At 44.7% G+C, this 18,556-nt stretch overlaps 1 protein-coding gene and 1 long non-coding RNA gene across 2 annotated transcripts in view; one reads left to right on the forward strand and one right to left on the reverse strand.

Annotated features, from left to right (window-relative positions):
• TES (testin LIM domain protein) overlaps positions 1-12,972 on the forward strand; it is a 28,266-nt gene extending 15,294 nt beyond the window's left edge. The window contains exons 3-7 of the mRNA XM_081878072.1: positions 655-907; positions 2,386-2,721; positions 5,131-5,346; positions 7,113-7,271; positions 11,335-12,972. Coding sequence (XP_081734198.1) covers positions 655-907; positions 2,386-2,721; positions 5,131-5,346; positions 7,113-7,271; positions 11,335-11,526 — 1,156 coding nt within the window. The 3' untranslated portion in view covers positions 11,527-12,972. The remainder of the gene's footprint in view (positions 1-654; positions 908-2,385; positions 2,722-5,130; positions 5,347-7,112; positions 7,272-11,334) is intronic.
• LOC309350931 overlaps positions 1-18,556 on the reverse strand; it is a 412,768-nt gene that overhangs the window by 161,087 nt on the left and 233,125 nt on the right. The window lies entirely within an intron of this gene.

The raw sequence follows: 18,556 nt of genomic DNA on the forward strand, positions 1-18,556 counted from the left end.
TTAATCTGCCCCTTTTGCTCCCAGATTATTTATACTAAGGAGGGAAGAGGAAAATGTATTCATGAAAACAAAGGACAGCACACTGTTGAGCTGCTTGTTCACATCAATGTTACCAGAGTAATATTGATGCTGCTGCCCACCTTCCCAGAATGCTCTTCTGTCCCTCAGAGAAAAGGGCTATTCCCTAGGAAATGATACAGCAAAGGAATCTGTCGTATTCAGCATGTGACTTCACTAAGCTCCATTTTCAGCAGGGAAGGGACAGTTGAAGCAATTACTTCTAAGCACAGACAGTGACCCAGTTTGCGCGTAGCACTCAGCCAAGAGAAGAGATTGCAGCCCTTTTGCTCCTCCTCACTGGTCTTGCTGCTTCTGTGAGCTAAGCCATGGTTTGGCTTAGCACATCATCAGAACCTGGGCTTGTGGTTTGTCTCGCTCCAGACAATTGTGAGCTGCAACCAAGGTCGGTTCTTTGTTTACAGCTCAGCATTTGCCTAGAGGAGCAAAGCAGCTGTGGTTTCCTCTCCTTGAGTCTACACTTTCACAGAATTATGGTTATGCCCTCCTGAATGATATCTATAGCAGGATATCACTCAGTTTCTGCTTGCTTATATGAACATGGCCTAATCAGTGCTTTTTCTCTTGAATCACTAGGAAAATATGTCGAAACTGCAAGTGTGGGCAGGAGGAGCACGATGTTCCCACTAGTAACGAGGACGACCGCAAAGTGGGGAAGCTCTTTGAGGATACAAAATATACAACCCTCATTGCAAAGCTGAAATCGGATGGGATCCCTATGTACAAGCGCAATGTTATGATACTGACTAATCCAGTGGCTGCCAAGAAGAACGTGTCCATCAATACTGTGACTTACGAATGGGCACCTCCTGTTCAGAATCAAACCCTGGTGAGCTATCATGATACAGTCTTGGAAGCTTTTATGAAAACTAGATGGTATCCTTTTAACCAGGGTTTCCCAAACTTAGGTCTCCAAATGTTTTTTGTTTTTTTGTTTTTTTTACTACAGCTCCCATCATCCCTAGTTAGCAGGACCAGTGATCAGGGATGATGGGAATTGTAGTCCAAAAAACAGCTGGAGACCCAAGTTTGGGAAATCCTGCTTTAAACTGAAGGAGGCGTGGATTGGAGTGTATAGAACACCCAGGATTGGGGCCATATTTTGATGTAAAACAACAGGAAAATATAAATGGGATTATTGTCTCAGTAACCCTGGTACCCCTCCAGTTCCAATCAGCCTTTGATAGCATTGCCAGTGGTCCAAGATGGGAAATGTAGTCCAGTGCCCCTGGACTCCTTCCCCGCTATAAGCCATGTAGACATAATGAAATTGGGTCTGGTGGTCAACTCCCCTTGCAAGTCTCTGATTGCTATAAAATAGTCACACAATGGAAATGGGATGGTTGTGGAAGCAAGAGGGGTGAGGTGGAGGAAAGAGGTCGTGCTAATGGCTAGGATAAAGCATTGCATTAGAGATGTTCGCCACCACTTAGGATGATTTACGACTTCCCAGACGAGCCCTTTCAAGAATACTTCCAGAAACAGAACATAGCGTTGGAAAACCTGCACAATTTATGTCATTGTTTAAAAGCTGAAGAAAAGCACTCAAGCTTGCACATTTCTGTTACTGTATATGGTCAGAACGAATTCAGAGCTGGGATCCAAGCGAAAAGCTCCCCTTGGTTTATTAATGGCTCATCGAGATGCGATAGTTGGATAGCCTTGTTGGGCTTCCCCACCCAGCCCAACCCGTGCATGTTTCAATCTTGAGTCAAGTTTATGTAGTGTCTTGCTGGCTGATCTAAAGCAGAAGGCTGGAGATGTGTGTGTAGTTTTGTAATCATAAGAGGGTTTTAGGGATTTTCAAAGGGGGGGGGGACTCCAGCTTGCAGAAGTAATTTTTCTTCAGTTTTTCATGTATATCTTGCAGTACCTTAATTCATTTTAAGTTATTTAAACAAGCTAAAAAGCCTTCGATCTCAGTTCCAACCCTCACATGCTGGTTTCCCTCTGTGAGAAAGATTGCAATTAGCAGTCTGAAAGCTCTTGCAATGTCAGGATCTGAAAAGATTCAGTGTTAGCTAAACATTGTTCAAGCTGTTACTGCAGCGGAGTAAATGGCTGGGGTTTTTTGTTGAAAAGCATGCGCCTGCAGTGAGCTTCTGACTCTCAGTCCGAGTTACGTCCCTTCAGTTTCGCTGTCCACTTCTTGGTATCTTTTCGCGCCGAAGAGTAACAACTTCTTCTAAGCCCTGTTAATCTCCCCTTGGTTGCCTTCCTCCCCACTGCCGCCCTCCCCGTTTATAAAAGCAGGAATCCCAAGGGCATCTGATAAACTAATTCTTGCAATCCCTCTGGACTCTTTAGGCAAGACATTATATGCAGATGCTTCCCAAGGAGAAGCAACCCGTGGCTGGCTCGGAAGGTGCTCAGTACAGGAAGAAGCAGTTGGCCAAGCAGCTGCCCGCACACGATCAGGATCCGTCCAAATGCCACGAGCTGAGTCCTAACGAGGTGAAGCAGATGGAGCAGTTTGTGAAGAAATACAAGAACGAGGCGCTCGGGGTGGGAGATGTCAAGCTGCCGAGCGAAGTGGAAGGCAAAGCTGCCGGGAAGGATGTCCCGACTAATGGAGAGAGAGGCACCCCGGCCACCGTAGGAGCCATGGAAGACAAACTGGCTGGTCCAAAGGCATCCCAATATGTAAGTGGGCATATATGTCTATTTGTCTTCCTGTCTCTGTGTGTCTTGTGTGCTGCAAACAGGAAAAGAACTGTCGGTAAAGGGTAGCAAAACAATGGGGTTTTGTATTAGTTTAGCCTGGTATTTCACGCTGCAGCATCCTTTGCACAGGGTTTATTTATTAAGTATTTTAGTCTTTTTAAACTATTGACTGTTTTAGCCTGCTAAGAGCACCAGGGGCAGAAGGAAAAAACCTCTGGGTCCTCCACTAAGGAAAACACAGTATGTGCTAAAAGGTGACTGTTCTGGGCCTTGGAGGTAACTCCTGGGTAAAGAAACATGGAAATCATAAAATTTGTAGCGTTGGAAGGGACTACAAGGGTCATCTAGTCCAACCCCCTGCAATGCAGGAATCTTTTGCCCAACGTGGGGCTCGAACCCACAACCCTGAGATTAAGAGTCTCATGCTCTACCGACTTAGAAGCGTGGCATTCCCTAGCTGGGACAGACCTCAGACACCATCTAGGCCAGGGGTGGCTAACTACAGCTCAGAAGCATGATTCCCCTCCACCCAGCAGCTTTTCCTCACCCCAGATGATTTTGGCAGTGGCTCCAAAAAGAAAAGAAAATGGAACTCAGCACAGGGTAGGAAAGCCAGTTTAAACCTGTCCATCCCCCTTGTTGGTCATGGTGCGACTGGGGAGTGAGTGGTAATGCATGCACACACCTCTCAGCTGACCTGAGGACTGCACGTGTGCCTGTGTGCATTCAAGAGTGTGCAATAATAGTAATAATTTTCTTATTTATACCCCGCCCATCTGGCTGGGTAGTGACCATGCCTACTTTGGGCCACAGCCAACATTGGGCGTGTGACCCTCGGAAGATTGGTCAAGGAAGAGTTCATCCCTTGGACCACAACAAGCCACCCTGATCTACTATGCCCCACATCTCAGTGAAGGAATCTTGTAGTCACAGCATCCCAGAAAGGATGGAATCGTAGAGTTGGGTCTCCCAAGGGTGCTCTAGTCTAACCCACTGCAATGTCCGACATCTGCTTAAATTTCTCCTGTGATGAAGGGCCCACTATTTCCTGAACCAGCTGGGTTCTCTGTTGAACAGCTCTTCTCCTTGGGACGTTTCTTCTTAATACTTAGGCAAAGCCTGCCTAATTTCCACCCATGTGTTTTCTCCTTCAATCTGGAGCAAGTCTGCTCCATCATCTACATGACAGTCGTGCAGCTTCTACCGAGATCTAAAATGCTATATTTAGTACCTGCATGAAGATCAATATTTTTTGTCTCTTGGGATGGCCGGAGAGTCTTGCTATATTTAAACGAGAGCCATTAGTTCTTGGAAGAAGCAGTGCGTTGTGGGTTTCTTTTCAAGGTGAAAACTGACAAACCGTACAGAAAAGGAAAAAACTCCCAAGATGAAGAGGGAGATGGCATCCCCAATTAAGTTTAATGAGGAAAGGCCTCTGCTTGAAATCAAACTAATAAATACAAAGGCAGACATCTCATGGCTTCACTTACTGTTGGCAGAAAGTATTAAGCCATATAAACAGCATTGATCCACTTATTACTTATAAGACTAAGTTAGAAGGAGCTGCCTGTAAATATTCCACACTGCTGAGAAGACTCCATCCCCTCTGGACTGTATTTAAGCCAGGCTGTTGTGGTCTTTTGGAGTCCCAAAAGGCCAGCACTAGTATATCTAACCTTATATTTACGTATTTATTCTGGGTGCAGTTGGTTTTCATTTAGCGCTTTCCTTGTCATATATTAAGCATACAGTATTTCATTGCACTGTTTTACCTTGTTTGAATGTACTGATGTGTAAAATGCAAAGATGATTTCACAATGATGTGAAATTGATGTGAAGACACAAACTGTGTTGTGCATTTGGGTCTCCCCCCCAAATGTTTGTGTGTGTGTGTGTGTGTGTGTGTGTGTGTGTGTGTGTTTTAATGAGCCAATGTGGTTTTTTTGTGAGCTGCCTTGTGCACTGTTTTTGCTGCGGAAAGGCTGTGTGTAGATAAACTGAAGGCTTGTCTGATGGATCTGAGCAGTTTTCTGTTTGCCTTCACTGCTTTCCCTGGGAAAACCCACTTTTTAGCACTGAGTTGGAGCAAACATCAATCTGCAGAAATCTGAATTACGTTTGCTCCGGTTTAGCAGTCAGGATTGGGTTTTCCCAGGGGGTAGGTAAAGGTAAAAGGTAATGGACCCCTGGATGGTTAAGTCCAGTCGAAACTGACTATGGGGTGCTGCGCTGATCTCCACTTTCAGGCCAAGGGAGCCAGCGATTGTCTGCAGACAGCTTTCTGGATCATGTAACCAGCACAACTAAAGCACTTCTGGCACAGTGGGGTAAGTGGAAGTCTGGATAAGCTCTATACATAAACTTTAAAATCCCTTGACCTCCTCGCAGTGCTGCTTCCGGTGCAAACTGAGCATGAAGGAAGGGGACCCGGCTGTCTACGCCGAGCGGGCCGGCTACGACAAACTCTGGCATCCGGCTTGTTTTGTCTGCTGCACCTGTGGCGAGCTCCTTGTGGATATGATCTACTTCTGGAAGAATGGGAAGCTGTACTGTGGCCGACACTACTGTGACAGTGAGAAGCCCCGCTGCGCTGGCTGCGATGAGGTAAGCAAGGTCCCCCTTCTGCTCTGCGTCCATGGAAGTGGCCATGGAGAAAAGACCTGTCTGCAAAGATTTGCTGCCTTTGGACCAGGCCAAGGGAAGGGCCATAGCTCACTGGGAGAGCATCTGCTTTCCACATGGGAAGTGCTAGGTTCAATCCCCGTCATCTCCAGGAAGAGCTGGGAGAAATCCCTGTCTGAATTCCTGTAGAAACCAGCGTTTCTCAAACTTGGGTCCCCAGCTCTTGTTGGACTACACCTCCCATCATCTGTGACCACTGGCGCTGCTAGCTAGGGATCATGGGAGTTGTAGTCCCAACAACCCAAGTTTGAGAAACACTGCTATAGATTATACTAGATAGACCAGTGGCCTGATTCTGTAGAACGCAGCTTCTTCCATTGCTGTCCATTTAGCCCAGCATTAGGATTTCACTAACAAGCAGGGCATGATGGTGAAAGGCAGCACCTGGCCCTAAAAAGTATACATCAGGGACATGACTCCATTACCCAAAGCAGAGAGGATGGGAAAGCCATCCATTCTTCTCCCGCTCTGGTTTTTAATCTGAGGGGAAATAAATTTGGCAGCTTCTAAAGCTGGCTTCTCCTTTTGAGGTGGGCTTGAATGAACCCCCAGATTTCTTTTATGAGCTTTGCTCAGGAGCACTTTGCTAGCATCTCTTAGTCCTGAGCTGTGCAGGAGCTAAGGTAAACTCCTTTTACCTGTAGCTCAGCTTGTGGGTCCTCCTGTCGAGGGTTTGCCACAACCCCTGGAGCCTCTTTCTTTGTGCCCCATTTGCACTGTTCGTACATGTCAGATGGTGTTGGTGGTTGCTCGTGAGTAACCAGGCAGGACTCCGACCTATCTTTTACAGGTTTTATTGTGCAAACTATTTACAGTGCAGACCAACAAAAAGTTCATGTCCGTCTTAGTCACTTGCAGAATCCGGGAGTGGCTCCTTCCGGCTTCTCCCCCAGCATAAGAACTTTGGTACCCCAAGCCTCCGCCTCCCCTCTTTGCGTTTCACCCCTCTGCGCAAGCTGGGCAATGGAAGGGGCGTGCGTCCCTCCTGCCCAGCCCAGCGAGCTCAACAGCATCCTCGAGCCCTTTCCCCGCTTGGCTGGCCCCTTCCCTCTCTTCTCCACTGGAGGTGTGGCTTTTCCCACCACTGGAAGAGGAACTGTTCCTCAGGAACTTCGGAGGCTCTCTGTATCCCACTGGCCCCCCTGCCTCCCTCCCCTGTTCCGATGGCAGTCCCCTGACAGTACACTACCCTCATTTTCTCAATACCTGGAAGGCATTCATAAGGACGTAATATCCCTACTTCATCAGGCCAGAGGCCCATCTAGTCTAAGGTTACCAGATTTTTTTCAACGAATCCAGGGACACTTTTCAACTTCCAATAGATTTTGTATAGAGACTGATTTGTAAATCCAGGGACTGTCCCCGGGAAACAGGGACGTCTGGTAACCTTAATCTAGTCCATCATCCTGTTCTCACAGAATACCCATGGGAAGCGCACAAGCCATTCCTTTTTTCTCTGGGAGAGTCAAATCTCTGCTTTTTTGCATTCACTGCTTTTGACAGAGATCTCCAAGAGGCCCTGTTGAAAAGGGTGGGGAACGGAACGATGAATGCAACAGACTGAAATGCACAGTGGAGCTGTTTCATATGGCCGAAAGTGTGTGTTCCCTTAGCATTTAAAGCGTTCTAGAACAAAATACCAGGTTGGTTGTATTGAATGTGTACCTCCCTTCCTTGTATCCCTTCAGCTTATATTCAGCAATGAGTACACCCAGGCTGAAGGTCAAAGCTGGCATCTGAAACACTTCTGCTGCTTTGATTGCGACTGTGTCTTGGCTGGGGAGATCTACGTCATGGTAAACGAAAAGCCTGTCTGCAAACCGTGCTACGTGAAGAATCATGCCGTGGTAAGAGAGTCGTGATTTGCCTGCAATGCATAACTACTATGTACAGTTATGTGCCCAGATGTGCTTCCCCATATCTTGCCTAGAACAGTGGATTCTTAAAACACTGTTATCCATAACAAAAAAACTCCTGGCTTATCCGTGTCCCACCCCAGCCTGGTGGTTGTCAGCTAAATTTTAATCGGAGTAGACTTAATGAAATTAATAGACCCAACATAGTCATAGAATTGTCGAGTTAGAAAACACTTTATGGGTCATCTAAGCCCAGACCCCCTGCAATGTAGGAATGTTCATTAGTGTCAATGTTTAAGGATGGTGGTTTATTGATGTATACTCTTGACTCGAACTTGGTTTAATACCACCCAATGTTTTGTCTTTCATAGTGTTTCCTGTAAGCAATTCATTCACCATCAAGATCTACTTCTCTTATCACATGTTTTGTTCAGCATCTACATGCAAACTCTTGGGAATGGCCAGCTTAGGCAAAAAGACTGGTAATACCAGGAATGTGCTGGTGACACACAGCTATTCCCGTTTGTTCCAGAGTGGGGGGGGGGGGAACTGAGATTACGCTAGTAAGGAAGGGAAGTTTGTATGAAGGTGCCCTATCCTCTTTTAAAGTAAAGATTTTGTGCCTTGTCCTTGACCACTTTGAGCAGTTTGTGTAAACCATCCCTTTGCTTGACCAAAGTTGACCTTGCCACCGTGTCTCCTTCCCAGATCATTCCCATGAGACGTGGGGGTTTTTATGGCTCTTTTTATGAGCTTCCAGGGGTGCTCCTCCATCACTTACAATTTCTGTAGAATGCAGAAGTACTATTGCTAGTTTAGGCCAGTGGGACAGCATGATGTTCGTATTTCATTGCACCTGCTCACCCTCGATTCAAAGGAATCATTATTGACTTCCAGTGCTCTAACTGTACTAGATATCTGCATGTCGAACTTTGCTCTGGTGCCTGAATAAATGCAGACAGAAAACAACAGGGGGCTGGGATTTAATTTCATTTGAATAGACCTAATGTACCTTGGGTATAAAACCCCTGGGGCAACTGTCCTTGTCTAATGCTTTCATAGAGCAGTGACTCTCCTGCTATCTTCTAGACTGGGGTTTTTGTCAGTTTCACTGCATTGTCCAAAATCTTGGACAGCCGTTGTATTTCTTGTGAAGTCCACACAGCACGACCACCAGGGGAGTATCTCAGTGTGCAGTCTTATAAATATTATTCTTTAAAATGCAGTGTCAAAGAATGAAATGTTTTTAAAACATTGTTTAGCATCTGCACCAGTTAGTCCAAAGTTAATTACTTCCTCATTCGGGTTCCTGGGTTTCCTTTGTTCTACTTACAATGTGGCTTTTTGTAGCTTTATTTGTTTATTTATTATTGTTCCTGTTTGGTTTTCCCTTCTCTTAATGAGTGTTTTCTGTCTGTAGTTTCGCTTAGCTTTTTTGTGTGTGCTTCTTAATCTGTAGTTCTTAAATTCAGCTTTCCCACTGATAGAGCAGTTATTCATCAGGACACTCTGTCTCCCCTCTTGTTCTGACCATTATCTGAAATGAACTGACTGGAAAACACTTCTTTGTGTTTCTTCAGGGCATCTATTTCTTTTCCCCCCAAGAACTTTGGGAAAAAATCTTACACTCACTGACTCACATTAAAATAGAGAAGTGCATGATTTAAGAAGTTGCAAAAGGGGTGGCCTTGTTCTCGCAGTAGATGAAGCAGTGAGTGTACCACTGCAGGGGGAAGTTTGCATAATTGAATAAACCTCCATACAAAAACACAAGAAGCGCAAAGTCTTGCATGTATAAAACTAGCATGCCAGAGAGATGGGAACTCTTTTGGGCACAATCATTCCATTTGTTGTTGTTTAGTCGTGTCCTACTCTTCGTGACCCCATGGACCAGAGCACCCCAGGCACTCCTGTCTTCCACTGCCTCCCACAGTTTGGTCAAACTCATGCTGGTAGCTCTGAGAACACTGTCCAACCATCTCGTCCTCTGTCGTCCCCTTCTCCTTGTGCCCTCCATCTTTCCCAACATCAGGGTCTTTCCAGGGAGTCTTCTCTTCTCATGAGGTGGCCAAAGTATTGGAGCCTCAGCTTCACAATCTGTCCTTCCAGTGAGCACTCAGGGCTGATTTCCTTAAGAATGGATAGGTTTGTTCTTCTTGCAGTCCATGGGACTCTCAAGAGTCTCCTCCAGCACCAGAATTCAAAAGCATCAATTCTTTGGCGATCAGCCTTCTTTATGGTCCAGCTCTCACTTCCATACATCACTACTGGGAAAATCATAGCTTTTACTATATGGGCCTTTGTTGGCAAAGGTCCGTATAGGAAAAGAAATCATTCCATGCTGATTAACAACTGCTTGGAAAGGAAGAGCAGGGTTGTTGAGACTTGGTGGGGGATATCCAATGAAGTAATACTCAAAACAGACCTACTGAAATTTATTAGACTAGTTACTTAAGTCTACTGCTTTCTGTAGGTCAGATCTGAGCGTGACTAACATTGGCTATCACCCAGTATATATGTACAGATTTACCTGTAAGCAGAGATGAGACGGTTCAGTTGGTAGAGCATAAGACTCTTAATCTCAGGGGCCTCGGTTCAAGACCAAAGGTGGGGAAAAGGTTCCTGCGTTCCAGAGGGTTGGACTAGATGGCCCTCGTCCCTCCCAATTCTATGATTCTATGAACAGGTGGTTCAACTCGGTCTGTAGACTATCAATATCTTTCTCTATGCTTTCATGATCCTTCAACGAGGCATCCATCCCTGTGACTTTTCAGTGTGCTTATTTTAGCACTGTAGGAATTTGCATCTCACGGCTCCTCACCTGTAGGATAGACAGGCTGGTTCATCAATCCGCAGTACAGTGTTCGCAGTTTGCACAATATCGCCACCAAGTGGAGGCCTGTGGAAAGCACTCAGTATAGCGGCTCTTGCCACAAGGAAGAACAGGCCAGATCCACAGAATGGGCAAACAGTAGGCTTTGCCTTTTCTGCCTGCAGAGAATCCTTTTCTGCGGGGGAAAATCCAGTCCTCAGCCTTTGCCTTTTCTACATTCCACAGGCAATTTCAAGGCACAAAGGAGAAACCAAGGATGTTGAGTAATGTTGTCATCATGATAAATTATGTTACAACTGAAGCAGTGTTAAAAACTCGGATATATAAGCTAGGCGCCAAATGACTCCTTAAACCAGGGTCACAGAATCCCTAGTTGTCATTTTGGGGCAAGACGACTCGAAAGTCATATTTTTCAATGCAACTTTTTGGTTCCTGAAAATCATTGTGATTGTGCAGATAAAATATAACAGGTAGGATTCTACAGAATGTGTTGCCAATCTGTGAAAACAGTCAAGGTTGAAGGAACTTCAGGCATGTACCTCTAGGTGGTGGAGGCACCATCCTGGCACCCGGGCATCTTTACTTGGTCACAAGTGGGCAATTTGTTGTTGTTTAGTCGTGTCCGACACTTCGTGACCCCATGGACCAGCACTCCTGTCTTCAACTGCCTCTCACAATTTGGTCAAACTCATGCTGGTAGCTTCAAGAACACTGTCCAACCATCTTGTCCTCTGTCGTCCCCTTCTCCTTGTGCCCTCCATCTTTCCCAACATCAGGGTCTTTTCCAGGAAGTCTTCTCTTCTCATGAGGTGGCCAAAGTATTGGAGCCTCAGCTTCACGATCTGTCCTTCCAGTGAGCACTCAGGGCTGATTTCCTTCAGAATGGAGAGGTTTGATCTTCTTGCAGTCCATGGGACTCTCAAGAGTCTCCTCCAGCACCATAATTCAAAAGCATCAATTCTTTGGTGATCTGCCTTCTTTATGGTCCAGCTCTCACTTCCATACATCACTACTGGGAAAACCATGGCTTTAACTATATGGACCTTTGTTGGCAAGGTGATGTCTCTGCTTTTTAAGTGGCCGATAGCCAGGTGCAAAATGCGCCTGGCGAATTTCAAACGCTGAGCCGAAGTCATAACATCTGTATTGAATATGCTGGGTTTCGTTGTCTTATAAAGGTGGAAACAAACACATTTTTCATTTCTCTCATCTCCTCTCTAGGTCTGCCAGGGTTGCCACAACGCTATCGACCCCGAAGTTCAACGTGTGAGTTACAACAATTTCAACTGGCATGCCACCACAGAGTGCTTTCTGTGCTCCTGTTGCAGCAAGTGTCTCATTGGCCAGAAGTTTATGCCGGTAGAAGGAATGGTTTTCTGCTCGGTGGAATGTAAGAAAAAGATGATGTCCTAATGGGAAGAGAACCCGGATCAAGCCAAGTTTCGCTTTACTTCAGAACCCTCTGCATTTCTACTGTATTGGGGTGTTTTTTAAAACAAAATTGAACGTATTAAATGGCAAATTCCAAAGATTTTTTTTTTAACATTTCTAACTTGATAGCTTTTGATTAAGTACTTCCAGCGCTTCTGTATTCTTACTACTTTGTTACTACTTGTTGCAAATGTTACTCACATATAGGGAGCCTGATATTCCTGGTGTATTTCAAAGACTAGATGCTCTAAAGTCTTCTTTTATACACATTTTTAAACAAACTGTGTAAAAATAAAACAATGACTTGGTATGTTGTAAATCAGTGTTTCCCAAACGGGGTTTCCAGCTGTTTTTGAACTACAGTTCCCATAATCCCTGACCACTGTTCCTGCTAGCTAAGGATGATGGGAGTTGTAGTGCAAAAACAACTGGAGACCCAAGTTTGGGAAGCAATGTTGTACCATACTCCAGATGTTGCTGGACTACAACTCCCTTCATCCCTGACCATTGTCTATGCTGTCTGGAGCTGATGGGAAGTTGGAGTCTAGCAACAAATAGAAGGCCACATATTTTGGGTTCTACCATTTCAAAAAATCTCACAAATACCACAATATATGGGGGGAATGCTAAGCTAGAATCCTTTTCCTGACATGCTTGCTTCATATCTGAGGTGAGATTTTGAATGTGTAAAGTAGCATTTAAACATCTGAATTCCTCACTTTCAGCCTGAAGCGTTACAAGTCCAACCACAGATCGTATTTGTTAGCCTGCTGATTCTGTACGGCAGCCCTCAAACATAATTAGGCAGAAATAAATATTTTTAAGCCTTCCTGCTTCCACTGAGCATCTTAAGCAAATGCCCCAAAGCTTTGGCTCCAACCTTTAATATTTGCATTAAAACACTTTCCCTTCTTTGTTAGGTTTAAACTGTTTTGTTTTTTAAAAAAGCAGCTGTGGACTTTTTGGTGCTTAGAATGTGACTTGCTCTCTATTAATCTGAAGTTTCTGTGCCTCTTTCTCTGTCCTCTTCCAATCAAGCTTGTTATCAAGTGTGTCCATTTTGTCTCTTCATTTTATGTATTGTCCAGAATTATAGGCAATAGGAAAGATTTAAATTTGCCCGTGCCTCTGCACATGAATGAGATTTCTAATACAGGGCAGCTACACCTGGAGACCACAGGTTGTCAACCCCTGGAGCAAACAATATATAGGCTAATGGGTTTGATTTTGTATAAGGCAGCTTGCAAGCTAGTGCAGTTATTGCGATGCTGAAATTTCTTTATAACGAATGTAAGAAGGTACACAGCAAAGGAATGTGGGCTCTTGGCTTTGTAAACTATGCAAACTCTTTCCATTCAACTCTCCTAAGACTAAAGAAATATGTAAACTTATATTCATGCTCTCAAATAAAACTTTTACCAAACCGTTTGCTAGCTTGAAATCTTTCGTTTGCCTCTTGGTAACTGTAATGACAAGGCTATTCCAGAAGGGGGTGATAGTTTCAAAGACAAAAAAAAAGTGCTCTGACCAATTTGAAGCTTTCGATAATACAGTTGCGAAGAAAAGCGGTATTTTCTCTTCCATAGATTTAAGTGCTTAATGGTCTTGTCTGGATAAAACTGGGCATTAGACTCTTAGCTCTGTAAATTTGTTTCTTGAAGCTTTGCATTAAAATCTCTTAGAGGGTATGTGGTGTTAGCAAATGTGACCCATGGCAATGATTCATATATTCAGAAATAGGCATACCTAGTAGGTTTCCCATGTTCTTCTCGGACCAGGCGTGGTGCTTCACACACCTACCAAGAGGTGAGGGTCCTACATCCATGCAGAGTTCTCTTACTTTTGCTGGGGGCGGGGAGGCAAAACAAAACCAGAGACTTTGAATTGCTCAAACGATAGCACTTTTTGGACCCTTGTATCACCTGGCTCTGGTAAAATGGAATAGTAATAAAAATGGAACCTTTACAACGGACGTCGTTAGCTGCAAGAGGAAACAAGGTGCGATTATTTTTCTGAACAGCTAACAATGCAAGAATTATTTTTGCATTCCTTTGTGCTTGCAGGAGATTCGTCTGAAAACCTAGGCACTTAGAAGCTAACAATAAGATTAGGCTCTTGTTCTGCAAGCTTTCCGGGAACAAAAGGTAAAAGTAGCTTTTATAGTTCAAAGGAGCTAAGGCCTCAGGTGTAATTTATCCCAAGATACGCCAGACTCGCAACTGCTTATTTCTCTTAAGAAAAGCTTGATGAAACCTTTTCATTCAGAAAAGCGCATTGGGCAAAAGATGCTAAATGACTACAGTGGTACCTCTGGTTAAGAACTTAATTCGTTCCGGAGGTCTGTTCTTTTCTCTTTTTTTTAAATAATTTTTATTAACAGACCAATCACATCACATTATTCAAATCACATTAGTTCCAAATTATACAGCCAAATTTTAAATTTTGTTGAGGGTACCCATACATCAAGCTCCGCACGAGTCCAAAATTCCGGATAACTTCAGGCATCACTTATTTTACTGCTTTAATTAGACAGTTCTATCCAGTTCGATCCGGATAGTCCTTTATTACTTTCTTTCTCCTCTTGTTGTTATCATATATTCCTTTCTTTGCGATCTCTGATGATTTTCACAAGCAGATTGAAAACTGGCGTCTCTGAGTGGGTCTTGTACTCTTCAAAGACCATATCGCTCAGGGACAGCCTCTGTTCAACGCTTCCATAAACAAAATTAATCTTCGGTCTGTCCTTTATTTTTTCTCAGGCTAGCCAAATAAATCAAATAAATCAGGGGGCTCTGTCAGGTCAAACTTGCATTCCAACATTCCTTCTCTTTCGAATGATCCTGATTCTCCTCCCCCTGTTCTTCTTTCTCCGGCAAGCCTGTCTTGGCGAGACGCCATTTTTTTAACTGCGTCATAAAAAAATTTCCTCTTTCTCACCGTTCACCAATCTTCTCTCCTATTGTAATCCATCCCACACAGTTCTTAAAATCCTGCTTATGATTAGTAAAAACGCGACAATCTTATTTCTTTCTGGGGTGAAGGGTTATTAATATCACATCGTGCAAAGAAAAAAAGAGTTTTTTCCTCCACCCCCCCCCCTCGTTCCAAATATACAGTCTCCTAGTGGTGATTTATCAGAAGATTTACTTATCCATCCGTCACTCCTGGTCACAGAGATCCATTAATCAGCAGTCTTATCTGTCGAGCTTTACTTGATGTGTGTGCTTCAGCTTCATTTCCAATCGTATGTTTCCAATTATAAATCCAAGCTGAAGCAACCAGCACACGCTAACTGGAATCGGCGTCAGGAAGATCTGACTTCACCGAGGGCTCGTGCCAAGTGTTCAGCACCCCCATCTCTCGGATCAGGGGGTGCATTGTGAACACCGCTGGCAAGACAGTTCCCCCCACCTCCTGGGGGGGTGGGAAGGCTGCATACTTCCCATAGCAGCCCCTTAATTACCTCGTATGGGTCAGAGAGATGTTATTGTCAGCCATCTTCCAACGCGCCACCTAGTGGCCCCCCTCCGGAGGTCCGTTCTTAACCTGAAACTGTTCTTAACCTGAGTACCACTTTAGCTAATGAGGCCTCCAGCTGCTGCCGCGCGATTCCTGTTCTTATCCTGAAGCAAAGTTCTTAACCCGAGGTGCTGTTTCTGTGTTAGCGGAGTCTGTAACCTGAAGCGCCTGTAACTTGAAGTGTCTGAAATACAATAAACAAGAAATAAATAGCAGTTTATGAGAAATAAAAGGAGCAATAAAAAGCACCTTACAGCACCTAGCACTGTGCGTTACAACAGGCAGAGAAATCAAGCAGTCTGCAAAGACCCTCAGCAATTTTCAAGCGGTCCGTGGCTTTCAAAGTTTGGGAACCACTCGTGCAGGTCATAAGCAAAGAGGGAAGGGACATGAAATGAAAGCAAAGGATTGGCTGGATGCAGAGGAATGGTGGGAAAACCACCAGGGGAAGAAGGCTCAGAGCCCAGGGAGTGGTGGTGGGACAAGGATGAGTAGTCCGAGGAAGAAGAAGGAAAAGACTGTGAAGAGGGGGTGTCAGAAGCTTATTGAGCTGGGAGAGTCTGTGGAAGAAACAAGTCCAGATTCAGAGGCTGAAGCAATAGGGTGGGAGGAGAGAGACCATGAAGCATAGGTGGGTCAGGCTTGTGAAGAGGCTGAGGTGTCTTTCCCCTCCCAATCTGACAAGCTCCCCTTCCCCCTTGTCTCCCAGAACCAGAAAAGGCATGAAAAGGGTAGAAGAAGAGGTTGGCCACATACAGGGACAGTCCCTGGTTGCTTGGTGGGGGAAACCCTAGAGAGAAGGGAACGTAAGCGGCATTTCAGAGGCGGGGACCTTCAGTCTCAGAAACTGCTTCATGAGGGCAAAACCTATTGGAGATTAACGGCTGTACTCATTAGGCCTGACACTCCAGTGCAGATCTTCTTGTTGCTAATAAAGAGTTAGAATCATAGAATCGTACAGTTGGAAGGGACCACAAGGATCATCTCGTCCAACCCCCTGGAATGCAGAAATCTTTTGCCCATTGTGGGGCTTGAACCCACAATCCTGAGATTAAAAGTTTTACTGACTGAACTGTTTGGACTAACTCCAACTTGCACAGTGTGATTTACTGCTGGCTCACTCCTAACACAGAGATTAGAGGTCGGGGCATCAGAAGAAGAGTTGTCTTTTTTCAGATACAGTGGTATCTTGGTTTACGAACTTAATTCGTTCCTGAAGTCCGTTCTTAAACCAAAGCGTTCTTAAACCAAGGCGTGCTTTCCCATAGTAGCGGGGGACTCAATTTACAAATGGAACACACTCAACAGGAAGCAAAACATGTTCGGCAAAGTTCACAAACCAAAACTCCTGCTTCCGGGTTTGCAGCGTTTTTAATCCAAGTTGTTCATAAACTAAGCTGTTCTTAAACCAAGGTACCACTGTACTTTTTAAACCACTGCAGGGAGCAGATGGTAAGAGACAGGTGCAGATGTCAGAAGGCAGAGTGTTCCACAGAAGAGGGATCCAAATGCAGATCCTTTAATTTTGTAGCTGAAGTATTTTTAACAGCGAGATGGTAACAACAATGTATTATTTTTTTTTAATACCTCTATGGGGAAAAATATTTAAAAACTCCACTAACATACTAACCCATTTCCTGACCACCAAATTAAAGAGAATTCCTGCCTCTCCTTTAAATACTTGGTGTAATTTCAAGCACAGAATGGCAAAGCACAATGTGAAGCTTATATTTACGAAGCTTTGTAATCATTCCGTGAAGTTCAAGATGTTTGGCAGAGCTCTGGAAAACTTAGGAGGCAATAAAAGGTTACCAGCAAGAATGCAGAGCAGCCTTGTATGGTAACAAAATGTACACTAGGACATATTTCAAGAATACACTGTGTCTCTTATATCGAGGGTTGGGCTGTTGTATAGTTGTAAAGCTCTTGCTGCTTAGGAGGCACCACAATGTAAATACTCCTTTGAGGAGGGTGGGTGGGAAGAGTTGTATTAAATAGCCATGAAGAAAACTGTGAACACTTGGGATGGTTTTTCTGCTTGCCGAATCATTTGCATAAAAGCCCCAATCCGAATTAATGTAGTTTCAAATTGCTTTCAAACACTATCCATAGACTAATGTGGTAAAACAATGGGATGTGAGTGTAGTATGGACGTCACATCTTTCAACACGCTCCTACTTGATCTCCCACTGTAATACATCCTCGGATTAGTACTTCATGAGGCTCTGCAAAGAGCCAAGTGTTGAAAAACTACAAGCTATACAAAATGCAGAACCTACCTATCACAGGGTTCCCCAACCCTTTTAGGCTCATGGGCACATTTGGGTGGGTGCCACCCTCCTTCACTTTTTGGAGCCTTGTATCACCTGGCTCTGGTAAAATGGAATAGTAATAAAACTGAACCTTTACAACGGACGGCGTTAGCTGCAAGAGGAAACAAGGTGCGATGAGAACAGAACTCATGCTCTGGCGGCGCGGCAGCAGCAGCAGCAGGAGGCCCCATTAGCTAAAGTGGTACATCAGGTTAAGAACAGTTTCAGGTTAAGAACGGACCTCTGGAATGAATTAAGTTCTTAACCTGAGGTTTGTTGTTGTTTAGTCATTTAGTCGTGTCTGACTCTTCATGACCCTAAGGACCAGAGCACGCCAGGCACTTCTGTCTTCCACTGCCTCCCACAGTTTAGTCAAACTCATGCTGGTAGCTTCGAGAACACTGTCCAACCATCTCGTCCTCTGTCGTCCCCTTCTCCTTGTGCCCTCCATCTTTCCCAACATCAGGGTCTTTTCCAGGGAGTCGTCTCCTCTCATGAGGTGGCCAAAGTATTGGAGCCTCAGCTTCAGGATCTGTCCTTCCAGTGAGCACTCAGGGCTGATTTCCTTCAGAATGGAGAGGTTTGATCTTCTTGCAGTCCATGGGACTCTCAAGAGTCTCCTCCAGCACCATAATTCAAAAGCATCAATTCTTTGGCAATCAGCCCTCTTTATGGTCCGGCTCTCACTTCCATACATCACTACTGGGAAAACCATAGCTTTAACTATACGGACCTTTGTTGGCAAGGTGATGTCTCTGCTTTTAACCCGAGGTACCACTATACTAAATAGTGTTACCGACTGGGGAGGACTCCCCCTAAACCCTAGAAATTAATAAATGCCTAGGATTTTGATTATTTGGAACATGAAAGGAGAAATATAAGCTTCCAAGGGATTCCTAGGCTAGCCTTGCCTATGCAAAATGACCTGGCTAAGCTAGGGCCATTAAGAAACAACACAGGGCCAATGAAAGTCATTGGCAATGCAAGAGAACTGTTCTTCCCCCGCCACACCCCCTTGCCCTGAGGTGTGAACAGAGAATGGGAGTTTGGAAGATTGTCAGGGTAACTGGGTGTGAGGTGACAGGGGAAGAAAGTTTTCGGCAGGGTGTTCTGGAAAGAAGAAGGAAGACTGGGATCCATCTTGAGAAGGCTGGCTGAAGGCTGGTTGTGCTGCTGTGGAG

The sequence above is a fragment of the Podarcis erhardii genome (genome assembly GCF_964252035.2).
Source record: "Podarcis erhardii genome assembly, chromosome: 10".
In the NCBI taxonomy this organism is placed as follows: Eukaryota; Metazoa; Chordata; class Lepidosauria; order Squamata; family Lacertidae; genus Podarcis; species Podarcis erhardii.